Source organism: Lathamus discolor, chromosome Z, assembly GCF_037157495.1.
Source record: "Lathamus discolor isolate bLatDis1 chromosome Z, bLatDis1.hap1, whole genome shotgun sequence".
Taxonomy (NCBI): Eukaryota; Metazoa; Chordata; class Aves; order Psittaciformes; family Psittacidae; genus Lathamus; species Lathamus discolor.
This window is the reverse complement of record NC_088909.1, coordinates 53344807-53372010: the sequence shown is the minus strand read 5'-3', so window position 1 is coordinate 53372010 and position 27204 is coordinate 53344807. Positions and strand designations below refer to the sequence as shown.

General features: G+C 39.4%; 2 protein-coding genes across 3 annotated transcripts in view; one reads left to right on the top strand and one right to left on the bottom strand.

The window, feature by feature from the left end:
• Positions 1-25181, top strand: part of TEK (TEK receptor tyrosine kinase) — a 40525-nt gene extending 15344 nt beyond the window's left edge. The window contains exons 3-23 of one of the 2 annotated variants that reach the window (XM_065663907.1): positions 1210-1320; positions 4855-5007; positions 6942-7073; positions 8471-8611; positions 9326-9454; positions 10452-10606; positions 10880-11021; positions 11667-11828; positions 12606-12740; positions 13604-13897; positions 15208-15507; positions 16004-16161; positions 18017-18227; positions 19215-19325; positions 19655-19845; positions 20235-20348; positions 21506-21576; positions 22163-22203; positions 23264-23360; positions 23850-23949; positions 24053-25181. In XM_065663907.1, coding sequence (XP_065519979.1) covers positions 1210-1320; positions 4855-5007; positions 6942-7073; positions 8471-8611; positions 9326-9454; positions 10452-10606; positions 10880-11021; positions 11667-11828; positions 12606-12740; positions 13604-13897; positions 15208-15507; positions 16004-16161; positions 18017-18227; positions 19215-19325; positions 19655-19845; positions 20235-20348; positions 21506-21576; positions 22163-22203; positions 23264-23360; positions 23850-23949; positions 24053-24127 — 3023 coding nt within the window. In that variant the 3' untranslated portion in view covers positions 24128-25181. The remainder of the gene's footprint in view (positions 1-1209; positions 1321-4854; positions 5008-6941; positions 7074-8470; positions 8612-9325; positions 9455-10451; positions 10607-10879; positions 11022-11666; positions 11829-12605; positions 12741-13603; positions 13898-15207; positions 15508-16003; positions 16162-18016; positions 18228-19214; positions 19326-19654; positions 19846-20234; positions 20349-21505; positions 21577-22162; positions 22204-23263; positions 23361-23849; positions 23950-24052) is intronic. The other variant, XM_065663908.1, reaches the window with a different exon arrangement.
• The window catches only part of LOC136006004 (RNA exonuclease 1 homolog), a 29348-nt gene continuing 23146 nt past the window's right edge, over positions 21003-27204 (bottom strand). The window contains exon 15 of the mRNA XM_065663911.1: positions 21003-22270. Coding sequence (XP_065519983.1) covers positions 22224-22270 — 47 coding nt within the window. The 3' untranslated portion in view covers positions 21003-22223. The remainder of the gene's footprint in view (positions 22271-27204) is intronic.

Here is a 27204-nt window from a genome sequence, read left to right as displayed (position 1 = left end):
CATATAATGTAACAGAAAGTTAGTTCATTTTTCCTCTGCTTTCTGATCCTATCTCTGTGTATTTCTTTGCCACTAAATTCCAGCTAGAGACTCCAAATTTGTTTTCTGCAACCACTGATATAAACAAAGTATATTTTATTGAAAGTGTTCTAATAATGAGCAGAAAAAAAGATGCATGACTATAAATAAATGTCAACCTTTTATGAAGAAGTTGTTTAACAGTTTGTACTAACCTGTGTGTGTGCTCCTTGAACAAAATATTCCCAATGAAATAAATGTGACTTTAATAGAAACGGAACCATTGCAAAAATGCAGAGCTGACTAGAAGCATGAACGGCTCTTCAAGGATTCCTTCCAACAGAGGCTCAGGTGGGTCTTTCTGTCAGAAAGGTCCCATTCACCTTGCTGGGGAGGCAGATGGCAGCAGAACTGGGCTCCTAGGAGCAGAACAAAAACAAGATGCAGAATGGACTTACCCAAGAGGAGTTTGCACATGAGGAAATCTAAGGCTAAACAGCCTCAAAACCAGAAGGACAAAAGAGGCTGATGAAAATCAATGCTTCACTCCCCAGGGTGATGTAAAAGGAAAAGTACAGAGGTGGAACATTCTCACTCAAAAAGCTGAAGAGTTTGGAAGCTAACTTTTTCTCATTTTAGAGGAGCTTCTGTAATTTTTTTTTTTTTTTTTTTTTTGCTGTATGACATATCAATGATAGTATGACGTAACAACTCAGAGCTAAAAATGGTCAGAAACCTGAATTTATTCTCAAAACACTTCATAGCCTTCCTCTGGAATTTTCCAACTAAATGGAAGAAAGCATCCTTAACTTCTAACTTGTGTTTGCCAACCACAGCTTGTTCCCTAGAATGCATTTTCCAGTACTTTACACAGTCTGTTTGAAAAACGTCTCAAGGGGTGAAGAAACTTGGGGAAGTGTTGCGCAGACAGTTGCAGCTCCTAGTTAGGAAGTGTGTTGAGTTACTCCACCAAAATCAAATTACTTTTTTTATTTCATGCCCCATGTTCTGTGGTTGGCCAGAACAAAGAGCTGAGGTTGCTGGTGATAGAGTCAGTGTGTGCTATAAAGAAATTAAAACATCAAAATCTGAGTCAAGGCATGCTGTAAACCATTCTCAGCTCTCAGCCTGGAGACTAGAGATAACAACTGCTGCTATTTATCCCATACTTCTGTCCTGTTCTGTTTTCAGCCTCATTCCATCCAGTGGCATTAACTGTTACAGCAAATAGGGGAGAGCATGTGAATATTTCCTTCATTAGAATGGCAGCAAAAGAGGAAGATGCAGTGATCTACAAAAATGGTAGGTAATTAACCTTTCTCCCTTGTCTTTTCTCTTTCTGCTGTCAGTCTTACCCAAATGTCATAACTGTTTTAAAGTCATTGCTGATGATGCTCGTGCTGTGCAACTGGGAGACATAATTCCTCATGCATCTAATGTTCCCTAAATGAGCCACTCGCCATATCCAATATATTGAACTGACCTGTTTTTTTTCCAAAAGAATGTCAAATTGTCTCTTTAATACCTTTGTTTTGTTTCTCATTTCCCTTTTTGATTTTCTTCTATATTTGCCTGTCTTACTTTAGCTTTTCTTTTTGTTTGTTTTGTTTTAATGTGCCACTGTGAAGGCCTATTTACTGCACCTCTTATTTACATTTCTACTGCTTTTCAAGTGCATGCTTTTTCTTCTTTGAATGTCTTTCATAGGCCATTTAGGTTCTATGAACTTCTTCAGGCCAAGAAAATTAAGCACAAATAATCTCTATTAGGAAGACAAAACTGTCAACAAAATCAAATCTTTATTTCATTCGACAACAAAAATTAGTCAGGTTGTAAAATTTATTACATAAATTTTCTAACTAAAATGTTCCTTGAATCACATCTAACTCATTCAGCTATGTGCTACTACTGCTTGAGACTGGCCACTAAAGCTCACAGTGCCTTCAGAATGTTGGACTGCAACAAATCAGTTGTGGAAAGTCCATTTGATGCACTGGTCCATCTTTGCCTGCTGATAGTCTAGCTTACAGTGATCTACCAGGAAACAGGGAGTAAATAGAGCAGGATGAGGTAAGGAAGTGTCAACACACTGCAAAAGAATGCATGCAGTGGGTCAGTCTCAACACAAGTTACTGAATATTTGGAGCACTTCTTTATAGGCTGAAAGAGAAAAAAAGAGAAAACAAAACTAAAACCAAAAAAGTGTCTTTTAAAAGGGCAATATGCAAAGCAGAGTTTCTCAAAGACCTGTTTCCTTGCTCTTCAGAGGTTCAACCATGCAGTGCACAGTGGAGAAAGTTTACCATCACTTGTCCTTTCAGGGTCCCCAAGGAAATTCTATGATCTCTTGTCAGCATTTTCTCATACAAGAACCAGCTGCTATGTCAGAGCAGGAGTGCTTATATCATGATGCTGCCTCAGCTGGGATTCCAACTGGAAACTTGGCAAAAAGCCTCAAATTGAGCATGACTCTGGACAGTAGGTCAAGTTCTCCACCTGAGATTACAGCTGAAATAGCATCCCTGAGGATTCCTGATACAGCAGCTGGCAAAGAAAATACTTGTCCTGCTATATCTAACTGTTGCAGTCTTCCACTTCAGTCATATAAAATACCACTTACCCCTTACACACCCTCACAAAGGCTGTCTGGAGGATAAAACTGTTCTGCTAAACAACATTGCTTTAAGACATTGACATAAAATGTGCCATCTTGGAAAACAAGCCACAGAAAGTGAACCTTGCTAACAGACTATAAGGCTTTCTTGATACCTTGCTGCCAAGCTTGTTCTGCAGCTTGTAAGTCAAAAGATATGCAAAAAAACATAATAACAACAACAATAACAACAACAAAACACCACAACTCACAGTTGCAGAGCTAATCTCCTTCAATTCTTTGTTCTTTTTCTTTGTTCTTGTTTTCTTGAAGAACTGCTGTGAGTTGTCATGGACTAAACTGACCCAAGAGCTTTTTGCCAGTTTGGTTATGATCCTCAGCATAGTTTTACATTTCTAGGCTGCCTGAAGTTTGACTATAGTCAAATTGACAGTAAAGGTCCTGCCTGACACTGTTTACCTTCTAAATTATTTCAGCAAAGTGGAAAAAGCTGTTTCGTTATCAGGGTAACTGTAAGGGGATGTAGAAGGTAAGGGAACCTGATTTGTGGGAGTATCATCTGGTGAATGGTCATTCAGCACAAAAGGCTAAGACAAGGAACAAGAAAAGTAATAAATAACCAGACACACAAACACTAAGAAGTAGCAGACGGCAGAGAAAACACCAAAGGGCAGGTTCTGAGGGCCACTGCGGGAACAGCACAAAGCCCTGAGCAGCTTCAATCAGAGCTTTGTAGGTATAAGCGGGGAGTGAGATTATCATGAGTCTCAGGGGGAAAAAAGAGCAAACTTACTATGGAATGATTGAGAGGGAGCATGAGGATGTGTGAAATAACAGGATATTGAAAGAAAGAGCCAAAAGGAGAAAGGGAGGGGTCAAAGTGAACAGGAAAGGAACAAGCATGGAAAAATGGGGTGGGATACAGGTAGAAGATGCCATTGGTCCAGCCAAGCTCTACACTACAGTTGGTTTGATCTTATTAAACTCTATTGTTAATTATTCTTCAGCATAGATGTGCTCTCTGCCTGGTGGTCGTATGTGTAATCTGCTAGCGACCTTCAGGCCAGACTACAAGGCACAACAGGTTTGACTCCTAGTAGCTGGAAACACATGCCAAGGGTCAAAAAAGCCTGTATGTCTGGGGCCAGCAAATGGGGAGACTGTCTAAGCCCAGTTACATCAGGGACCCACTTGTGTGTGCAAATGTGTGTGTGACACACTAGTGAACTTCAAGCCAGCAAGTAGGATAAGAGGTCTGAGAGCCATTTATTAGAGAGGCTGTAGGTCTGCGCCATAAGACCCACTTTTGGGTGTGTATGAGGATTGACTAGCTGGCAAGTGAGAACAGGATTAGGCTGTCTGGGTTGCTTGTGTGAGTGTGAGTCTCAGGTGCACATGCAGTGCATGTAAAGAGACAGTTCTGCTGCATGGGTCTGCTAGTGGCTGGATTTATCAGCACAGTGTGTGTGAGCATGTGCATATGTTTTGGGGATAGCTGGCTGGATCTTGTGTTAGCTGACTGCAGCAGCCTTGCTCTGGCAGGCGAGTGCAAGGAATCCCAAGGGTCCTAAAGTCCAGTGGATGCAACTTCTCTTTGACAGCAACAGATGTTCAAATGTAGCTACTTGGTGATCCAGAGTGATGGGAGAAGACCAAATGCTATTGTATTACTTAGCAAGCATGTATGACCAATTTCAGCAAACCTAGAATAACACAGATAAGCTTCCCTGGTGAAAAAAAAAAAAATAGAAGAGACAGAAACTTCTTAAGTCTGGGAAGAAAAAATAAAGCTGAGCTCTGTTCTTCCTGCTTTGGTCTGCTATGGAAATCTTTGTGCTACTCAGATTAAGTAGGACCTGCCTGGCATTTGCTGTCTGACTCCTTCCAGCCACATTAAACTCCTTACAGATTGTTACCTTTCACTTCATGAAAAGCTAAGAAACAAAATTAACCCTTTTAACCACTACATTTGCAGCAACATTCCTGTAAAGAAACACTGAACATGTAGCTGTTTGTTGCATTCATCAACTAAATCTTCTCAGGATCTAGCTTCATTTTTACTTGCCCCTCTCCAAATATCAAAAACTAGCTAAAGAGCCGTCAGCAAATTCATGACTAACAAATAGATTCTGTTTAGCTCATCCCAGCTGTCCTTCCTCAATAACCTATGCAAACTCACTTCTATCTGTAGAGGGTGGATGACTTCTGTGCTCCTTCCCCAGGCTCCTTCATCCACTCTGTGCCCAGGCATGAGGTACCAGGGGAGCTAGAAGTCTCCTACTCTCAAGTTCAACCACAAGATGCAGGGGTTTACTCTGCCAGATACATAGGAGGAAACCTCTTCACTTCTGCTTACACAAGGCTTATCGTAAGACGTAAGTTCCATTAATGTGTGCTGACAATTAATTGTTTAAAGTCATAATGAACATGAAATGAAACATATACTATGCCCAAATAAGGGCCAGAATCTTTCTTGGCATAAACTGCTCTCAGATTATGTCAGAAGATTTTTTTTCTCAAGGATCTTTGGTACAAGCTGGTGCTGATTTACGCAGCTGGGAGAGGAAAAAAATCAGATTCAGTTCAACTCATCTTAGCTGTTGCCAGCACAGCTAGCTCTCTTCTCAGCATCCCAGCTTTTCAAACATAAGTAAGCATGAACAAAGAAGGTGGCACTCTCCCATGAAAATGAGATGTGGGTCTGAGCACAAAATAGGAATTTCAAATGTCTCTGTTCCTTATGATGGGCTATATCCAAACGCCAGTTATTCTAAGATTTATCATCTTTAGCACGCATTATTCTAATTTCATTAACTACCCCAGCCTTAGTTAGCTCTTGAAGCTCATCTCCCAGTGGATGACAGGACCAGTTTACAATGTAGATGGGTATTTTCCATTAAGCATTCTACATGTCTATTTTCACCAGATATAAAGAACATTATATTCTATTAATATAGAAATCTAAAACTGACTTGTAAAAATAAATAGCTATTCAAATATCTTACATAACATTGAAAATGTTTCTGATGGTAAAACATATTTTACTTGCTAACATTGACAGGATGCTTCCAGGAGTCACAAATCAATGAATATAATGCCTTAAATTTGGAGTTTGAAGCTATTGACACATTATTAAATAAAATGATCCAAGATCTGTTCTCTACACTACTACCAAGCTGCACAGCAGAAGACTTAGCCATAAATTCTGCCACAGGCTGTTTTCTTGTCTATCCTAGCTACTGGCAAAAACCTTGGGGCATAGTATGGGAGAGTGTTAGGTAGCACACTAACAGTAAAGAGAATGGGTGATGCTACTGCTCAAACATGTCCTGTCTTTCTTTGAACTAGGAATATAGACACAGACTGATGATTGTTAGCAAAAGCCTTTTTTTAAAGTATCCACATGTAAGAATTTCCTTCCAGGAGAAGGAAGATACACAGCTCCAAGTGCCATGTTAATTCATTAAGTGTTTTCTGATAAAAACCCGGAACTGAACCAAGTCTGGATTACTCAGTTTTAGTGAGCCTGCCTCAAGACTTTCCGGTTTATTACTTTCAACGAATTTTGCATCCTGTAGGAATAGATTAAGCATTTGCAAGATGAAGTCATATATACTTGTTTAGAACTGGAGCTGTGCTTCTGTCAAATCAGTAGCTAAATACTCACTGGTAAGATTAATGGTAGTAGTATCTTCTTAAATTATGAAGTGAGAAAGAGAATCATGACAAGCTTTAAAACAACTGATTGCTCTTAGTCCATTTAGTTCAGAAACAGGTCGTCAACTGATTGATCATTGTTATAAAGATGCAGTGATGACAGTAAAGAAATAACAGATGTGAATCTGGTCTAACCAACTTTCAATAAATACACTGTTACAGAAAAAAATCATGACTTCCCAAATGCTGGTATAATACCAGTGATAACAAGCTTGGTCATGCTGGCTTACTACCAGTACAACCAGGTCCAGGTGAAGCCTGGGCCTATTGCAAGTCTCGTATCCCTGCTACAAGCATAGAAATCTTAAATATATAATATTTTTCAACTTACAAACTTACTCTTGCAAACTAAAAAATCTACATCTAATTTCAAACAAGGAAGACTTTTTCAGTTTCTTCATTGAAGATGTGTAGTAACCACAGTGAAAAAAGTGATTCCTTACATTAGGTCAGGAGGGTGGGTTGTTGGGGGGTCCATATGGATCTTATTTTCATATATTTTATTGTTTGTCTTAATTAAAAAGAATTTTACTACTTGATTTGTTACTGAGAAAGAAGACAAAAAATATGTCATCATATTTTTCCATAAAAGGATGTGAAGCTCAGAAATGGGGCCCTTCCTGTAGCTCCCACTGCCCTTCCTGCACGAACAATGGCATTTGTCATGAAGATACTGGGGAATGCATCTGTCCTCCAGGTTTTATGGGAAAAACATGTGAGAAAGGTAACCAAATGTTATTTTCACAGATTGCTTATTAATTTGTTCTCAGTAGCAGAAGTTAGCAGAATATTGAAGGAAGCATCAAATGGAATAGCCTTGCTTTATTCTTTATACCTATAGTATTTACAGCTGGTGCTGAAGACAAGACAGTGTTGGTGAGATGAACCCTGAATTAATAAGGTTGTTCTTGTAGTTGTGATCATTTATATTAGATTGGACATCTGAAAAAAATTCTTGACTATGAGGGTGATGAGGCACTGGCACAGGCTGCCCAGAGAAGCTGTGGCTGTCCCATCCCTGGCAGTGTTCAAGGCCAGGTTGGATGGGACTTTGAGCAACCTGGTCTAGTGGAAGGTGTCCCTGCCTGAGGCACAGGGGTTGGGACTGAATGATCTTTAAGGTCCCTTCTAACCCAAACCATTCTATGATTCTATCATTTAGCTTCTCCCTCTTTACTCCTAGTAGAGATTATATTGCTTCCAACTTTTGTTGACTGATAATGCACTTGGACAGTGTGCTAGATAATCTCATTTAGGCCCCTTTTCCCACAAAAGGCTGGACCAGTTTGTCTTTTAAGGTCACTTCCAACCTGGATTGTTCTGTGGTTCCCTGGAGCTACTGACTGACTGTTAAATGCATGGTAGAATAGCAGATCCTAATGATACACTAACACTGGGAAATGAAGACCCTGGGTTAGCGATTCCCTGGCTGCTTCGGAAAAAGCTGATAAATATGTCCACAGGGTGATTTGTCTCTGCAGGAGCATATCAACAGTATATGTCTATTTATTTATTCATTCATATCTTTGTAACAATTAGTTTGGACTCTGGAAGAATTACTGCAGGCACAACATCGCTCTGATCTCCCCAAGTAATTCTGGGGTTCAGTGCCTTATATGTATCCTAAATATTATTGACTGAATTGCAGTGCTGCAAATACTCGAGCTAAGACGTTGGAATAGTCGACATCTGAACCACCCTAATGTAGCACTGACCTTATCAGAAAAGCAAAACCTTTAGCTTGGCAGTTTCATATGCACTGACCTATAAAAATAATATTTGTTATTTATGGCACTATTTGTCCAATTTATATTAAAATGGCTTATAAAGAGGATTTATTGTGGAAGCTCATTCCCAGCATATTCGGAACAATGGGTGATTTGCTGATGGATCTTCACATGGGAGAAAGTTATGTTTGTTTGTGCTGCCTGAATTTAACCATTAGTGCAGCCGTGGCTTAAATTGTTATGGATGTTAATGTAACTGCTCTTTGAATGGTAATAATGGTATTTTTTATTTTAATTTATGTTTTCTGTTGCCTAAAGCTGTATTATTAGAAGCATTGTATCTTTTGTGGACTTAATAGAGTTGGGCTAGTCTTTCCCTCTCTCCCTTAAATAGCTTGTGGAGCAAATACATTTGGCAAAACATGCGAAGAGAGCTGTAAAGAAAACTATGGCTGCAGAAACTATATGTTCTGTCTACCAGATCCATATGGTTGTTCTTGTGCCACAGGATGGATGGGACTGGAATGTGATAAAGGTATAACAAAAAATATGAAGAATAGTAGAGTGCTTATTGTGTTGCACATAGGAAATACAGAATGGAACCAGCAGAGCAAATGACAGGGGATTTTACATTATGTAGAAAAGGAGTAATATATTTACTCATCTCAGGTGACCATGTCATATTCTCATCATAGTAAAGATGAAAACTATTCAAATTATTCTGCAAAATGAGCTGATGTTCTACTGAGATGTTAAAAATTCTCTTAACAGCTACAGTCCTTCTGTATATATACAAGCCAAATTGAGCAATTCAGTGCCAAACATATATCCATTGCTAAACAATAATGAGCATAATCAGTCTTGTTCATTTTTATTAGACTGCAATCTGTTTGGGATACAAGGCACATATTCCTTTACAAATACGTGCCATGTTGTTCAATGGTAACATAACTGATGAAGTCTTTGGAAATTACAACAGTCTAAGTGATAAGAGAGTGGAGATAGAAAAAGCTTTCACATTGGCAGCTAGTCTACAAATGACAGATGTGGATACAAACGTGCTCTACATTTTTGATGCTAGTGTCATCTCAGGATACTTTGGGGATGGTTTAGTGTTAACAAATACAGTTTCAAACTCAAACCAGCTGAGGTAACTAGACCCTATTGGAGAATTGATGCATGAGATTGAGAACTAATGGAAGACATTTACTAGAACCTTTACACTAACTGGAAACTTATATACTTGCAGAATGCAAACCTGGTTTTTATGGGTCGGACTGCAAACTCAAATGTAATTGTCAAAATCGAGGGACATGTGACAGATTTAAGGGATGCATCTGCTCCCCCGGATGGCATGGTCTGCAATGTGAAAAAGAAGGTAAAGCAAGGTAACACGGTAGTAAATGGCTTTTCCCAGTGTAACTGAAACAGATCTTCATGCTGGTACAGCATTACCACTCCAGGCTGGTACCCTTGCTCTGCCAATTGCATTTCAGGGGTTCAAACACTTGTGTATATTCTTATTGCTTCTGCCTCATATGGTGCATGGTATGCTACCATTTCTTCTGATTTTGTTCTCATTAGAGGTACATTTTCAACCTTACTCTATAGGATTTGACACTGACCTTAATATCAGTTACTGACATGCTATCTACTCAATCAGTTTTTGGAGACGCTAATGGTACTTTACCATTACTGACCTCTTATTCATCTACATACAACTTCTATACCATATACCTCATGGTCTGAAATTGATAACGGGATCGCCAAGACAACCCCAGAGTTTAAATCAGCTCTGTCTGCCTGAGAGAGTTAAACTTGCAAAGCTGAACATATATTGTTTAGAATCCCTTTGGATTCAGGGAAGGTTCATGCACAGTATTTTAATAGACACACTCAGCATCTATTATTTATGCTTGATAAACAAAGTGACAAATCCACTATTCATTTGCAAAGGTTTTCAAGTGCAAAAACAAGCAGCAAAGTAAGACTGTGTTCCAAACAGCCAAACTATGCTCTTGTGATCTGACTGCACTTAGACAAAATGGAGAGCAAATAGATACTGTACATTCAGTACAAAATGTGTACATGATTTTGCCATAGTTAAACACTTGCTGATTTAGAATGCAAGTGAGGAAGAGAGGAGAGGGGAAAAGGAAGAAGAACAGTTACTGGGCTTGTTCCTTCTCACATGGTATTTACACTGATGTAACAGTGCTGACTTTGGTAAGTGTGATCCTTGCATATGGCCTCAAGTGAAGGGAGAGCCAGGCACCTATGCTGCCTATGATCACTATACACCTAATTTTGTTTCGGTGCTGACTTTTAAAGTTGTGTTTGAAGGCTGACATTAAGATACTATACATCTTCTGTAGGTTCAGCAGATCTTTCACCTCAGATAGAAAACTTACTAGATCCTGTAGAACTCAATTCTGGCACCGAGTTCAAGCCTTTTTGTATAGCAACCGGGGTGCCACTTCCAAAATCTGAAGAATTTAAACTTTTGAAGCAAGATGGAACTGTCCTAAGGGTAAGCTCCTGACTAATTGCATTCCATTTTTTTCTGATGCTTCCATTGATTTTATCTGCAGTAAATGCACATCATGGTTTTCAAGCATAATGTGAAATTTCCATACTCTGGGATACCTCATGAGCTCAAATGAAACTATAGAAGTCACTATTATAAGTCATTTCTATTGATATCACTAAACTCTAGATGAGCTTCTAAACTGAGAGAAAGTGCCTTGGTAATGTTCCTAAATGCTCACATTTTTCAGGCCCTGTATGTCTTTGGTCATTTCAGCCTTCCCTAATTGTTACCAGTAATCGCTCTGAAGCCATGTTTACAATTAATCGAATCCAGCTCCGTGATACAGGAACCTGGGTCTGCAGTGTGCAGACAGTAGCAGGAATGGCAGAGAAACCATTTCAAGTTACAGTCAAAGGTAAAAGCATGAACCTCTTCAAATGTCTTTGACTCCTCTAATTTTAAGGGCAGATTTATATTGTAATATGTCAGAACTTTCTGTTCTCTACACTGCAGAAAACTGTCGAATAAATATCTATGGTCAGAATATGAACAGGAACCCTTTACAAGCAATATACTAATTCACAGAATCACAGAATCCCAAGGGTTGGAAGGGACCTCAAAAGATCATCTAGTCCAACCCCCCTGCAAGAGCAGGGTAACCTACAGTACATCACACAGGAACTTGTCCAGGCGGGCCTTGAATATCTCCAGTGTAGGAGACTCCACAACCCCCCTGGGCAACCTGTTCCAGTGCTCTGTCACTCTTACAGTAAAGAAGTTCTTCCTGATGTTAACGTGGAACTTCCTATGTTCCAGTTTACACCCATTGCCCCTTGTCCTATCACTGGAGTATTGAAAAAGTAACTGTGATGATAAGGCTTAGAAGAAAGCTGAAGGGGTTTTTTTTTGAAAGATCTAAACTGACAGCTTTAGGACGTGAAGTCATGTTTATAAGAGTTTTAAAGAACATCTCCCATTTTCCTGTAGATCTAGGAAGATGCCGCAGTTTTGTTAATATAGGGAATTAAAAGGTTGATATAATATTTGCATTTTTGGTCAGTTCCTCCTGTGCCACAGTACGCCCCAAGGCTGACAGACAGTGGACATAATTTTCTCATAATTGATATCAATGCTGAGCTACATCTTGGAGATGGACCTGTTGTGTCAACAAAACTCCTGTACAAGCCAGCAAAACGTTATCAGTCCTGGATGTCTGTGGAAGGTAAGAGAATGTTTTTTAACTCCCTTCAGCACAAACTTCAGCTGCATGCTGAAATACAACGTGGTGTCTGCTCTTGACTAGACTCAAAAGACACTATAACACATCAAAGTTAAATCTTTTATGATTGGACACATGACTCTTTGTGTATCATTTGTATAATGTTAGTAATTCAGTTTTCAGTAACTAAGGGGTTCCCCCCTCCTTCATTACGATAAACAGTGCTCAGTGTTGGGCCCAGCTGTTGAAAGCTCCCATGTAAATAGCAGGTTTTCAAAAGTAGTGAGCAGTGTGGAGATGCTCTGGATCATCTACAATCTTCCTTTGTTTCTACTATGCCCTTTAGTGAGATAAATAGCTTACCTAAATATTTATAAGGAATAGTATAAGCAAAATGAAGCCTGCTTGTTATTTAGATGACCTCTTTGAGCCCCTGTTTTGACAAGGCCTAAAATATTATAGGAAATACTGCAGTAACTTTAACAAGTAACAAATGACTGTCATTGCTAATTCAAGATAACCCAATGCTCGTTGCCCAGGCAGCCAGTCTGCTCTGAAGGAAGGGAAGATGGAAACATTCCTTGGGCTGGGTTGGAGCTCAACTTAAAAATAAGTATTTTATACTTCTACATAGTTTATTTTGGTGAATCAAGAGCAAAAGAAGAGCCTGAGTATCTTACCTTCTGTTTGGTGGTTCAGGAATATTTTCCAAACCTTTTCTTTCTTAACATTTTTCAACATGGGTTGAACATGAGATTTACTTTCTCCTCTCATTGTCAGTAAAAGGCACAACCAAAAGACTGGACAATCTGGAACCGAAAACAGAGTATCAGTTCTGTGTTCAGCTGAGTCGGAGAGGGGAAGGAGGGGAAGGACATCCTGGACCACAGGCTAGCTTCATGACAGCTGCGCTTGGTAAGTTGTCGCCCTGGCTTTTTACTAAAGGGATGTTTCAGCTGGCTTTCTCTGTGGTCTGTTCCCTGATCTCTGCCAGAGCACTTTCACTTGAGCAAAGAAGGCTGGACCTGAAAGCGATGTAGTCTTTCAAAACAATCTCAGGCAAAGGAAAAAAAAAAACCCAAAACAAAAGGAAACCAGCAACAACCCCATCCCCACTCCCTCCCCCCCCCCAACCAAAAAAAGCAACAACCAAACAAGCCAAATCAAACCAACCACAACCACCCAAAAGCCAAAAAACCCAGAGGTGAAAAAAAACAAAATAAGGCACAGCTATTATTCTCCCTGATTTAGAGATGGGAGGTCTAGGAAGGGAAAATTTATGTATTTTGGCTGGCTATGCATCAGAGTTGGAGATATAAATCCCTTCTTTTGCATGCCAGTCCTTTCTACTAATACTGGATCAGTCCTTCCTCTTAGCATTAGATCAGTTTACTTTAAAAATGCCTGAACAAACAGAAAAGCTTTTAGTTCACCAAGGATACAGCCCAAACTGAAGAGACATACAAAATAAAATAGTATTGTAACAGAAACTGTCTAACAAGAGAGCAGAAGAGCTGGCTTCTCACATCTAAAAAGTGCATCTGCAACACCAACTCAGTGAAGAGACCTTTTTGTTGATACAATAGGTGTTGATAGGATACTTTGGGACTATCAGCACCTTTTAGGTGTAATTTCTGCCAAATTGGGTAGGGTGGCCGGGAGAATTACCCTTTGTCACCCCAAGATAGGGCAAGTGTGTGGGAATAACTGGTACCCCTATTTTAGCTTGCATACCAGACATGAAATGTTATTCCCTATCTCACTGTGGCTTTTCCAAGGTCTTCCTCCACCAGAAGGTCTCACTCTCTTTCCAAAAAGTGCGACATCACTGAATTTGTCATGGCATCCTTTAACTCTGAAGACAGAGGATGACATTCGTGTTGAAGTGGAAAGGAAGAGTGTGAATAACAACGGTGATGAGAGCAGTGTTATTACTCAAGTGCCAGGAAATATGTCCACCCTGATCATTAAAGATCTTGAGCCTAGACAGCAATACATGTGCAGGGTACGGGTGAACACCAGGTCACAAGGAGAATGGAGCAACTATCTGTATGCATGGACTTTCAGTGACAGTAAGTAGCTGACTCATATCCTTCTGTTTAATTCCTCCTCTTTCCCACAGCAATCAGACTGATTGTCATTTGATGACTACATTAAATGTAATCCAGTGTCCTGGTAACTCAGTTCCTGATGATCCTTTGTGGTTGTTATTACCAGTATTATGAAGACAGACCAGTGTCCAAAGAAATTCTTATGCTGGAAATTATCAGGAACTAATAACGAGTTTTAAAAATATGAGAAAAACAAATCGAAAGATTGGGAATCCACATCTTTATTTCAGTGCAATTCATGGTTCTGATATATGTAGCATTTTCTTCCTCCTCATAATGATGAGACCCCAGAGTTTATTACTGCAACCTCTTTCATTACTCAAAAAAACCTTTCAGACCCTGCAATTCAATATAAAAATAGTCAGCAGTTAATCAAAGAAAAAAAGTTACAATGCAAGGTAAAACTCCTGTAAGCAAAGAGTAGTTGTGTGCCACACTGAAGACCAGTAGCCGCACCTGAATTCCCTGAGTATGAGTAGTGTTCTTTCTTAGTGCCATAATAAATGCCCTATCTGAATGAAATACCATCTAAACAAATGTCCATCTGCATGGCTGATGTGTGCTACTGCCTATACCACACACTAGAAAGGTGGGCTTCTTCCCCCTTGCAGATCATGAGAGGAGGGCCTCATTGAGATCCTTCATGTATCAGCAGAAGTATCAACGGCCATCATGGGACACCATGTTGGTTACATGAGCTCTGACACCAAACTGCACTAGGAAAAGCATGAGAGTACTGTTTTCCAGGAGCAGGTACTCAGCTTAGTAGCCATGGGTGTGTTCACAAGACTAGCACTCACCCGTGCTGGTGGCTTTCTGGTGAAATTCATGGAAATGTTGGTATAGATTTCCCTTCCTTCTAACAGCTTTTATCCTGACAGGGAATTGCTCCGTGAAGCAATGGAAGTATGGGACCTGGGAATCACACGGGAATGATGATTCAGTATAGAAGGAAGTTAACCTTTTCTGCATTAATCTTAAAGCTATTGTGTTGTCCCTGCATACAGCTCAGAGAATTCTTATCTTCTGGACAATCCAAGGAGAGGATTATACTTAGTGCCACTCCAGCCTCTGCTGGAAGTATGGTGTACTGCAGTATGGGTGACAGCACTTCATAAAACTGTTGCATTCAGTTACCATAACTCATCAACAAAATTCTGCTTCTGTTTAGCACAGCAAAAGCACCAAGGAAAGTGTCTGGCTCACTGCAGGAAGGAGAAAAATGTGGATGTACACTCCAACACTTTGTGTGTGTTTGTGTTTGTTCTCAGGAATCCCTCCTGCGCCGTACAACATCAGGTTTTCTAACACCACAGATACATCTTCTGTCATCTCTTGGACAACTGCTGAGGGTCATTCCATCTCCTCCATCATCATCAGCTACAAAATTTATGGCAAGGCTGAGTACAACCACATTGATATTATCATAAAGAACACCAGCATTACTCAATACCACCTCAAGGGTCTTGAGCCAAATACTGTGTACCAGGTTCAGATTAATGCTCAGAACAACATTGGCTTGAGCAACCCAAACACATCTTTTGAACTGAAGACTCTTCCAGAAACTAAAGGTTGGTTATTCCAGCATGCTGGATTTGCACAAACCAGGGCCAGTACTATAAACTAATTAATTAAGGCAAAGTCATAATACTTTTTTTTTTAATAATGGTTTTCTTTTGCTTTTAATTTTGACACGCAACACAGCATCACAAAAATCTGATTTTCAGTTCACTGCATGGCCCTGGTGAAATGACAACGTGTAACCTTTGTGTGTATCCACTAGAAAGTGCCCATCAGCTCATAAATTAAAGCAGCTGCATATAATAGGACTATAATATCACTGAATGTGACCTCAGGTCTTCTTTGCCTGAATTCGTCGGGACCTGCATGTGCTTGTGTATCTGAAAATCAGAGCATCTAATGTCTATGACATTTTTGGAAAACAAAGGGATATACATCTATGTCTCTATATAGTTTACTAGACAGAAGTATTTAGCTACATATTGTTCATGGCTTTTTCAGAATTAGCTGAAATAATGATGAACCCCTTATGTGCTTTCTCAACAGCTTCCTACGAATCAAAAGGAGGCAAAATGCTACTTATTGCTATCCTTGGCTCTGCAGGGATGACCTGTGTAACAATTCTCCTGGCCTTTCTCATCATGCTGCAGTTAAAGCGAGCCAACTTCCAGCGCCGAATGGCTCAAGCTTTCCAAAATGTGGTGGTGAGTTTTCGGCTTTCCTGTGTCAGTGTGGTTATTAATTCCGGACCCACCGTTTCCTGTTTTTTCAAATCCCCTTTTCTTAGCCTCCTCAAATACTGTCTTCTCTTCATGTGTGCAACTAGTACTGTTATTGCTTCTCTGCTGGTGACCCTGGAGTTAAGGCAATTACAGCTATAAGCTATGAGGTAGAAAACCTGACTTCATGCCATTTATCATTCTCCGTTTTCTACTTTGTCACACCTATGTATGACAAGTAGCAAATACACAGAATGGAGGAGCCTTTTCTCCTTCTATGAGTTGTGCCTGACTTTGAAAATGACAGTATTTCTTAATATTGCTGTTGAGCATCAGTGACTACTCTGTCATGGCTTTCCAACTTGGGACAGCATACCAGGCATCAGTCAATGGCAACATCGTAGTTGTGGCTGTAAGGAAATTGCCAAAGGTTGTAACATTACATAGAGACATTTTTCCATATACACACATATACATGTATATATATTTGCATCCTGCTGTAGTCTATTTTCCAAATAGACACATATACATATATATGTATTTGCATCCTGCTGTAGTGTATCACTTTGCCTACTGGTACTATTCTCTCACTTCAGGGGGGAACCTTTGAAGCAGAATAAAGCTGGCCCAAAGTGCTCCTCTATATAGACCTGCACAGGTTGTTTCATAAACAGGGGACAGAGGGGCTCATCCAAAAAGATCAACTGTCCCAGCTCACACAAAATAGCTCCTTCTTCTTTCCTGAAACTTGTCCCACAGAGGTATTTCATGGGAATGTGTAACTGAAGTAAGGTGTCTCTTCAAGAATAGAGGAAGATCATTTCCTCCCTCTTTTGTTTCCTTCTGTTGTGTTTTAAGCCCAACTGGTAACTCAGACCCATGCAGCCGCTCACTCCCTCCCCCCCTTTCTTCCTCCCCCCACTCCCGGAGGGATGCAGACGAGAATCGAAAGAATGCAACTCCCATGGGTTGAGATAAGAGCAGTCCAGTAACTAAAGTATAACACAAACCACTGCTGCTACCACCAATGATAATAATGATAAGGGAAATAACAAGGGAAGAGAATACAACTGCTCACCACCCGCTGGCCGATACCCAGCCTGACCCAAGCAGTGCTCTAGCCCTTCCGGGTTAACTGCCCCCAGTTTTACATCCTGGCCATAACGTGCTGTGGTATGGAATACCTCTTTGGTTAGTTTGGGTCAGGTGTCCTGTCTCTGCTTCCTTCTGGCTTCCCCTCCTCCCTGGCAGAGCATGAGACTCACAAAGTCCTTGGTCAGAGTAAACATTGCTGAGCAGCAACTGAAAACATCGGTGTTATCAGCTCTGTTCCCAGGCTGAAAGTCAAAACCACAGCACTGCACCAGCTACTAAGAAGGAGAAAAATGACTGCTACTGCTGAACCCAGGACACCTTGCTTCTTCTTTCCTCAGCCTTTCCCTGAGCCTGATCAGAAGAGGAATTATCCAAGCCTAGTGCAAGATAAATCTCAAGCCCGAGTCTTAAAACTGCTTTTGAGATCAGTTTTACCAAATGACTTTTGCCCATCACCTTCATCTTCAAGATGATAAAACTGTTCAGGCCTAGGTCTACTAAAGTGCTTATATATATATCAGGAATCTGACTAATTTTGTGGATCTGGGCAGAAGCGCTTGATGCAGTTAGTGTCTAAAGTGGATGTAATTGTCTACTATACTTACTCTTGTGTAAGCAAGAGATGGATCAGGCTCTGTGCGTGTGTGTACATGAGTGAGGACAGCTGTATCTGGCGAGTGTAATCAGACCATTGCTCAGTAAAGTGTAAATTACAGTTAATGTCATTTACTTAACTCTGTTACAGAGGGAGGAGCCAGCTGTACAGTTTAACTCAGGTACTCTCACCTTGAGCAGGAAAGCCAAGAACAGCCCAGATCCCACTATTTATCCAGTTCTTGAGTGGAATGACATAAAATTTCAAGATGTGATTGGTGAAGGCAACTTTGGGCAAGTTCTGAAAGCACGCATTAAGAAGGATGGCTTACGCATGGACGCTGCAATTAAAAGGATGAAAGGTAGTAAAGATCAAGACTCTGAGACTAAAGGCTTTCCTTGGTTGTTTGTTCCAAATGTTTGTCAAATGTCCAAATAAATGCTTAGTAGCCCTCTTCTAAAGGTAAAATAAGTATTCAAATTTGCTAGTGAAATTCTATCAGCTGTTACTAGCCCAGCACCTGTGCCCTGGCAAAGCCTATATTTCTGCACAGTCATGTTGGTTTATATTTCTCTTTAAACGTTGATATCATTAACTATTATGTATTTTTCAATACATAAGTCAGAATGAACTTCATGTATGAGTTCACTTGCAGAGAGGAAGCCATTAAAATATGCATGTAGGAGAGAAAGTGCAGAGCTAGCCTCAGGGCACTGCATGTGCTCATCGTGCTTTACCTTAGCCATTCAGAGACTACCGTGTCTATGCGTCTATACATGTATACACATATTATGAGGATCACTCCTCTTCTTTGTACTCATTGGTCATGACTGCCACATTGTGGAGAAAACTATAATACACCGAATACTGCAAGAATGCACATATATTCTTGCAATTTACTTGATCATTATCTAGGCAAATTAGGAGACATCCTTAAGCATGATGATAATTTTAAAAAGAGCCAGGGTCTGCATGCAGGCAGAAACAATCAACAGTACACATATGGAAAGATTTTTCACATGGTCTGCTACGACATCTTACATTCTTAAGTAATAAGGGAAGTGACATGGTAGATTATAAAACAGAAATAGGTAGAAATAGGTGGGAATAAAGATGCTTTATTTCTCTGCAAATGGCTGCTACAGAAATTAGGTTGTCTCTTTTTTGTCTTTGATTGACAAATACTACTTTTTTCAACAAATACTCATGTACCTTACAGTTTTTTTCTCTTCCTATCAGGGCTGAAGCAGTAGTGCTCCAGGCAGCCCAGAGTCCTCATAATCAACACCAATATGGTCACAAACTTAGTTCAATGGAAAACATAAATGCATGTTTATTTGATTTCCAGAGTATGCCTCAAAAGATGATCACAGAGACTTTGCTGGAGAACTTGAAGTTCTGTGTAAACTTGGTCATCATCCCAACATCATAAATCTTTTGGGAGCATGTGAACATCGAGGTAAGATACTCCTGAATACATGTACAGAAACAAATTGTTTGAAAAAACCCACCATACATCTCATACAGTCCATAGAAACATCAGTTCATAAGCAGGTCTTTCTGCACTATTTGCTAAAAAGCCCGATGAACTTGGGGTTTGGCCCATATTAATCCTTTAGAAATTGTGTTCATCAATAGCTCTAGATTCTCCTCTGCACCTAGGAATTATGCTGTTTGATATTCCCCCTCCTGTTTTACATTTATTTTTCACTCAAAGTGGTGTGTCTAAATACTATTACTGATCATCTTTTATTTTGTGATGTGTTCACTGTCTCAATGTTTCATTAGGATATCTTTATCTTGCTATTGAATATGCCCCCCATGGAAACTTACTGGACTTCCTTCGTAAAAGCAGAGTGCTAGAGACAGACCCAGCATTTGCTATTGCCAACAGTACTGCGTCTACACTTTCCTCTCAGCAACTTCTGCATTTTGCAGCAGATGTTGCCAGAGGGATGGACTACTTGAGCCAGAAACAGGTCAGTCTTCTGCTCTCTACCCACTGAAAGCACACCAATTCATTTTCCAGGAACTTTGCTTTTTAGTGAAGACAAAATGAGGTTTTGATTTTAGCTTCTATAGCACACATTGGATGAGTTTCATTTTGTTGTGTTCACTTAGCCCTACCAAATACTATGTCATGGGAATCAAGGAAGAGGCATTAAAACTTACAAACAACATGGTAACTAACTGCTTTCATCTTCAGATAAAGTTTAAAATGTTCTTAGTAGTGACATACCAAGCTGTTCGGTTTGAGTATTGTTCTTATCCTGGATATTTACAACTTTCAATATAGCACTCAAATAATATATGTAAAGTTTATAAATACTGTGGTGATTTTGGTTTGGGCTTTTTTTCATTATTTTAGTTTATTCATCGAGACTTAGCAGCAAGAAACATCTTGGTTGGAGAAAATTATGTTGCAAAAATAGCTGACTTTGGCTTATCAAGAGGTCAAGAAGTTTATGTTAAGAAGACCATGGTAAGGATGAAAAGAAACTGATATAGTCCATTTTCCTCATGTTTCATTTTCTCATTTCTCTCTTTGTCTTTTCATATGAACAGAAATGTAAACTTATGTGTACTACAGAACTGATCATTTAAATGTTATATATTATCATGTATAAATATTTATATTGTGTTTATTAATATATGTATATTAATTGTAAATCAATTCTGTACCATGTTTATAGTACAATTGAAAATCATTTATATGAATACAATCTGTAGTAAAATCAACAATTTTGCAGCCAGTTATGAGATTCAATAAATATTACAGAATCACAGAATGGTTCGGGTTGGATGGGACCTTAAAGATCATCCAGTTCCATCCCCCTGCAATGGGCAGGAACATCTTCCATTAGAACGCGCTACTCCAAACCCCACCCAGCCTGGCCTTGGACACTGTCAGGGATGGGGCAGCCACAGCTTCTTTGGGTAACCTGTGCCAGTGCCTCAGCACCCTCACAGGGAAGAACTTTTTCCTAATACTAATCTAGATCTCCCTTCGGTCAGTTTAAAGCCATTCCCTGTTGTCCTGTCACTACAAGACCTTGTAAAAAGTCCCTCTCCAGAATTCCTGCAGACTGCCCATGTAAAACACGTTTGACAAATGAAGAGAATATGTGCATGTGGGTGGATTTGTACAGCTATGAAAATAGCATTTTTATTCCAGATTTTGTCCAGCTGAGGCAAGTTAGTCTAATTCTGTTAAATGAGGCAAAAGTTAGCAACATGGTAAACAGAGGCATTTCAGCATCTATGAGATGAAAGAACAGCTGCCCAGAGCTAATGCTTTGGAAGATTTAAGAACGAAGGTCTTTAACAAGCGTCATGTAGACCAGGAATAATAGCATGTGATTAGGGGAACACGACTGGTTAGAGGCATCAGAAGACATCAGTTAGGAATTATTTCCATTTCCTCTAGGTGCAGGATAAATTTTCTATCAGCTTTAGCGTGAGCTGTCCCTTTGGGAAGTAAGCAAACAACTTAAAGAAATATCTTTATTTATTTATTTGGCAAAGGTTACTCACAATAACATCAGTTTTTGTGAAGGTAACACTCAGAATGATTGTTGGGGTATAAATTGCTATTCCAACCACTCACCAAAAAATGAACTTTCATAAAATAATTTCCAGGGACGGCTTCCAGTGAGATGGATGGCAATTGAATCTCTGAATTACAGTGTTTACACCACAAACAGTGATGTGTAAGTATGTTTTTAAGTGGCCTTCTTGTAATAAAGAAGTATTTTTCAATAGCAAGAAAAGTTTGACAGCCAGGATGACATCCCCGCTTAACTCGAAAATGTCCATAGCTATGTCAGCATGAGTGAGCAATGGAGTCAAAAGTAAAACCCACCAAAAAAGAAGTGAGTTTTATTCCATCATCAGTGTCTGCATAAGCTCTCTGTGCACAGGGTAGCTGCATTGGAGCCACTACTTTAGCTATATTTCTCATTTGAAATCTCTCTCCTTGGGAGACCCAGAGGAACTCAATATTTTCATCAGGAAATTGGAAGTGCTATTTGGCAAAGCAATATTGTAATAGCAGTATTTGCTGAGAGATCACAGTCTAGTAGAGGTCTGTGGTTGGTGGACTCACTGTGAACTAATTTTGCTAAAGTTCTTGCTCCTCCTGGCTGATTCATTATACAAAATTTAATTAAAAAAAAAAAATTAACAGAATGAATCGCACTTCTCTGTGTTCTCTGTATGCTAGCAAAATTATCTACCATTTAAAATATGAAATCTTGTTGTATTCTTGGTGCACTCCATAATATCCCTCTGTTGCAGATGGTCATACGGTGTCCTTTTATGGGAAATTGTTAGTTTAGGTGAGTATCTGAATTTTATACTACAGAAATAATCCAGTCTGAGCCAAGCCAGTTCCATTCACGCAGTCTGTAAAACAAAAAATAAAATTGCTTTGCAACCGATTTAATTTTTTTCTGTTTCATTCTGCTAAATTTCCTCTAGCTTCAGTGTGCTTGGATATGCAATTGTCACATTTGCCATTCAGGTAACATTCTAAATGAGAAAACCCTGTTAACCATGTTTTCACTCCAATACCTAGGTTGTATCTAAATATAAAATACAGCATGTCACATGGTATATATGCCTCCAATATGTTTTGAATTTGATGGCTGGCTTTTCCTTAGCCTTCCTGAGTTTTAAATCAAGACTTCTATTTTAATGACTTCTTGGTGGTAGCAAAGCAAACATCTACTACAAGATTTTTGAATGTTAATCTTCAGAGTTCCTTTCTGCACACACCTCTATTCATCATGATACTAATGAGCAGCCTCAAGCCGTTCAAAGTTACTGTTACATAGCCTTTACATTTTGCCCTGGAATGTGCCACATGGTCTGCTGCCAAGAGACACATAGGCTGAAGTGTACATTTTGAACTCTTGCTTTCTAATTTCTTCCTATCTTTCCTTACTAAACGGTTTGTGCTAGATATGGATAGGAACTAACATGCTGCAGTGTGGAAAATCAAGAGTCTAAGCAACCAAATATCTGCAAAAAGCTGGCAAAACCAGCTTGACAGTAATAGCTCCATGAGTCCATACCAGATCTTGTTAATACCATGCTAATCAAGGAAAGACTTGCCTATGACCATCAAGAGTATTGCAAAGCCAGTTCAAATACAGTCAGATGCAGGCCCTCAGGCTTGTAGAGAAATTTAGGCAAGTCCCACAGATGATAAGAGTTTATACTCACTTTAGTTTTGTTCCATGCATTAAGCAGAATGGAAACGTAACAAAAATGTGGCTGCAAAATATTTCCTAGGATTGGATGTCAGTCATTTTTGGTTTCATTTCTGTTAAGAAATTAAGCTGTTTTTAATTAAAAACCCCTTGTGTTCATGACAATTATTAAACTCTCCTTTAGGAGGAACACCGTATTGTGGAATGACATGTGCAGAACTCTATGAAAAACTGCCTCAAGGGTACAGACTGGAAAAGCCTCTCAACTGTGATGATGAAGTGTAAGTAACTGCCTCACCACAAAAAAAAAAAAAAACAACAAAACAGAGTAACACAGGATCTGCTATAGGAAATATACTATGTCTACAAGAACCTAATAAACCAAACATTTTTTCCAGAAAAACAAAAACTACATTTTTCTAAAAAGCATTTTTAAAGGGGTGCATAAGTGGAAATAATTACGTAAGCCCTTTTATAAGTACCACGCACTATTATTTTCCATGAACCCTTTCCCAGTCTCTCTGCTCCTGACAGATATCCTGTTCTTTACATGTCTGTCCAGTCTTTAGCTCAAAGAGAGCTTTCTGGTTATTCCAGAGAAATAGAAAATTCTATTCATACAGCAACCAGCTGTGCAAAATGTAACTCCAGCTACATATGAATCCATTTTCTTTTGAAAAATGGAATGTGCATCATCTTCCAATAAACATGGATTTGTAGCTTTTGTCTGTGTATCTGAACTATCAAATGTTGGCGTTTGACTTTTAAAGGTATGACTTAATGAGACAGTGCTGGAGAGAGAAACCATATGAAAGACCATCATTTGCTCAGATACTGGTGTCACTGAACAGGATGTTAGAAGAAAGGAAGGTAAGAATGAATCCCTAGAAAAGACTTAGGCCATGAATAATTTCAATATAGTTTGTGATTTTTGAGGTAACACACATTGCATCACACTCTATTTCCTTTCCAGACCTACGTGAACACTACCCTATACGAGAAGTTTACTTACGCAGGCATTGATTGCTCCGCTGAAGAAGCTGCTTAAGGCAGAAGAAATCTTCATTCATCAATGACATATTGAAAAAACCCAAAACTCAATCTGCTGGAGCCCAAAATGTGATGTGCTGTGTAGAACTGTGTATAGCTCTAACTGTATATAATAGAGTGATACTGTTTTACTACAGATATGTATGTGTATATCACACAGTAACCTCTGCCTCCACATTCTGCAGGAGTGTATATACTGTTCAGAGTAGGAATAGACTGAAGTCATGAAATATGCCATTTCATTTGCAGGGTTTTCTTTTTTTTCCTAGTCTGTAGATATAGTGTATTCATACATATTGTAATGCATTAGGTATTGACATCTTAGATATTTTTGATACTTTTGAAGAGCTACTGATAGTAAATGGGGATATTACTGCATCATTTTGTAGACATTTCATTATGATTCAAACTAAAATGCTAAGCTCAACGTGACAATGGGAATTGCAAGCAGATGTCAATCCAGTATGCTCATCAAGGGTAATTACTTATTAAGACTCCTATTTGAATGTAGAAGTGAGCTAGTGGAAATAATCTGTTGTGAAATTCTATTGACACTTGTAAGATAGAAGGCATGTTGTGGTTCTTTCATTGTCCAGTTTAACGGTCAGTGTTTGCCTGGATGCAAAATAAGCATATATTTGAAGTGTTTAATGTTATCAGGGGCAGCCATACAGCAATTATCATGAAGCATAGAACTGAGAAACATACTACATATTGTAAAACACTTTTTTACAATTAGCCTGGTTATACATGGGGCTTATTCAATTTGTATTTAATAATTTCATTGCATAATTATAAATTACTACCTACTATGTACAAGCAGGGCTTGCTTACTTTTGCTTATTTTATCACATATGCAGGCTGTGTTCTGGTATGGCCTCTTAAAAATACTGTATTGAAGTGCTTCAAAGCAATGATATTTGGCCTGCCAGAAAGGTTTTCTAGTCCTTGGGATAGACAAATAGAGTTAGGATTGGCCTGAGCTTCTGGTATCAAGTAAACCATGTGGGATCCTGTAGACTTACCCTATTAAAACTTCACTTATCAGCTAACCTCATGCTTTGCACATATGTTCCCCCCATACCCCACTCCATAACTTGCCAGCTCATAACCGACCACCAGACCACAGGGACTTTCTATCTTGAGGGATCAGGTCACCTCCCCCAAGACTTGGAGGAAGATGCTAGAGAGAGTAAGAAAAGGCTTCCCCTTCTAATACTCTGAGTATAACGTTGGTTACAAGGCAGGGATATAACAGCAGGGATATAATGTTACTATAAAATAACATTACTGGAATATGCCAGGATGACTCAAATAGAAGCACCAAGAGCCTTATTAAAACGCAGTAAGTCAACAAACAAGGGTGTTGAGATCACTCATGTGGTCCTGAGATAAGCAGAACTTGCACTGTAAGAACAGGTGGCAGATGTAAACCAGAATTTTACAAAGAGCACATGGATTCACCGGACCAAGAAACAACTCTGAAATGGAAAATAGAAACAAATTCCACAGTATTTTTCAGGAAAAAACTACTCAGCCAGGCTCTCCGGAAGCATGGGCATTGCATTTTGCAGTCCAACCAGGTTCTTACATGTCAGTGAGGTGAATAGGAACAGACCTCCGTGAGTGTTTTCTAGGCAGCCCAGCAAAGCTAGCCAACAACTTCTGTTAGAACTGCTCTGCTTTCCGTGCAGAATTTTTCACTTGTCCAAAACAGCTCATTGTCTCACACATTCCTAACAAGCAGACACAACTGACTATTCTGCTACTTGATGTGAATCCCTTCTGTGGCAAACTTCTACCTGGACCAAAATGCCCCATAAAGAAAGAATCAGTGTCATCCTTTTACCCAATAAGTCTTACTGTTGTCTGCATTTTAAGTGCTCAAATCGCACTGTAAATTTAGCTGAAGGGCATTTAAGTGTTCTTATAAATGTTCTTCATATTTTCATTTAACATTGTGGCACACATCAGATTTCTAAGCAGCTGAAATGATTTTTTAAAAAAACCTGCTATTTTGAAAATACACAAAAATAACCCCCAACCAATAACTCAAATACACAGCTTTAGATGTATCTATGCAGTCTATACATCAGAGAATGATAGGTATTAGAAACATTAACTATCTCTGTCAAAGTCTCAGGTAAACTAGCTGCTTCTATACTTGCAATGTGAGCTGGGTATCCCAGGTTCAGTAGCTAGATTTTACTGCCTGTTGTCCAGTGCTGGAAAGCCTGATTTATGGCAGTAGGTGGCATACAAAATCTTCAGCTTAACCATTAGCACGTTTTATGTTCTGCCTTTCACAGCACATTACATTAATTCCCAAATCACCTCCTTCCCAAGTGTCTTCTATTTGTTTCTGTGCTGTGAAGAGCATAATGCTACCAGTGCCAACAGTTTTCCATTATTTCAAACACCCCATGTCCTAGCATTCTTCATACACCCCCATCTATTTACATCTGCTGATACCTATGCATGACTTCAGACTTATCATCAGCTATTCACCATGTTGTCTTTCAGTATTGCAGCATCAGTTTTCCCATATTCTCTCACACACAGTTATTCAGCTCATACTCAGTACAAGTTTTGGTTTAGGAAAGAAAACAATTGTTTCAGACAAGTGAAGCTGGCCATGCTTTGAGGAGCATGTGACACAGAACAGCAGGTAACTGCTTATAATCAACCGTTATCTACAGTTTGAAAAGAAATGATCAGTCATGTGATCAGAGAATATGGAGAGAGAAAGAAGAGAAGAGAAAGGCAGGAGAAAGGCAGAAGAGAAAGGCAGAAGGCTGTGATACAGCTTCTCCCAAGCCTTTTCCCTCACCATCTTCAACTCCCATTTAGCGCAACAGCTCTGATTGTTCAACAGTCTGGGTGCAGACATAACTTAAACTCCTTAACATGTCCAAATCTCAAGAGCTACAGAAGAACACAATGTGCTTGACAGGAAAGCTAAGAAAGGATCTGAGAACAGACATCGCTGGCTAATGTGATGCAGGTTTAACTAGATACCACAGTGAGGGCAGAGGTAATAAAAACTCCAAATAAGCATCTTTATCCTCATTAGAA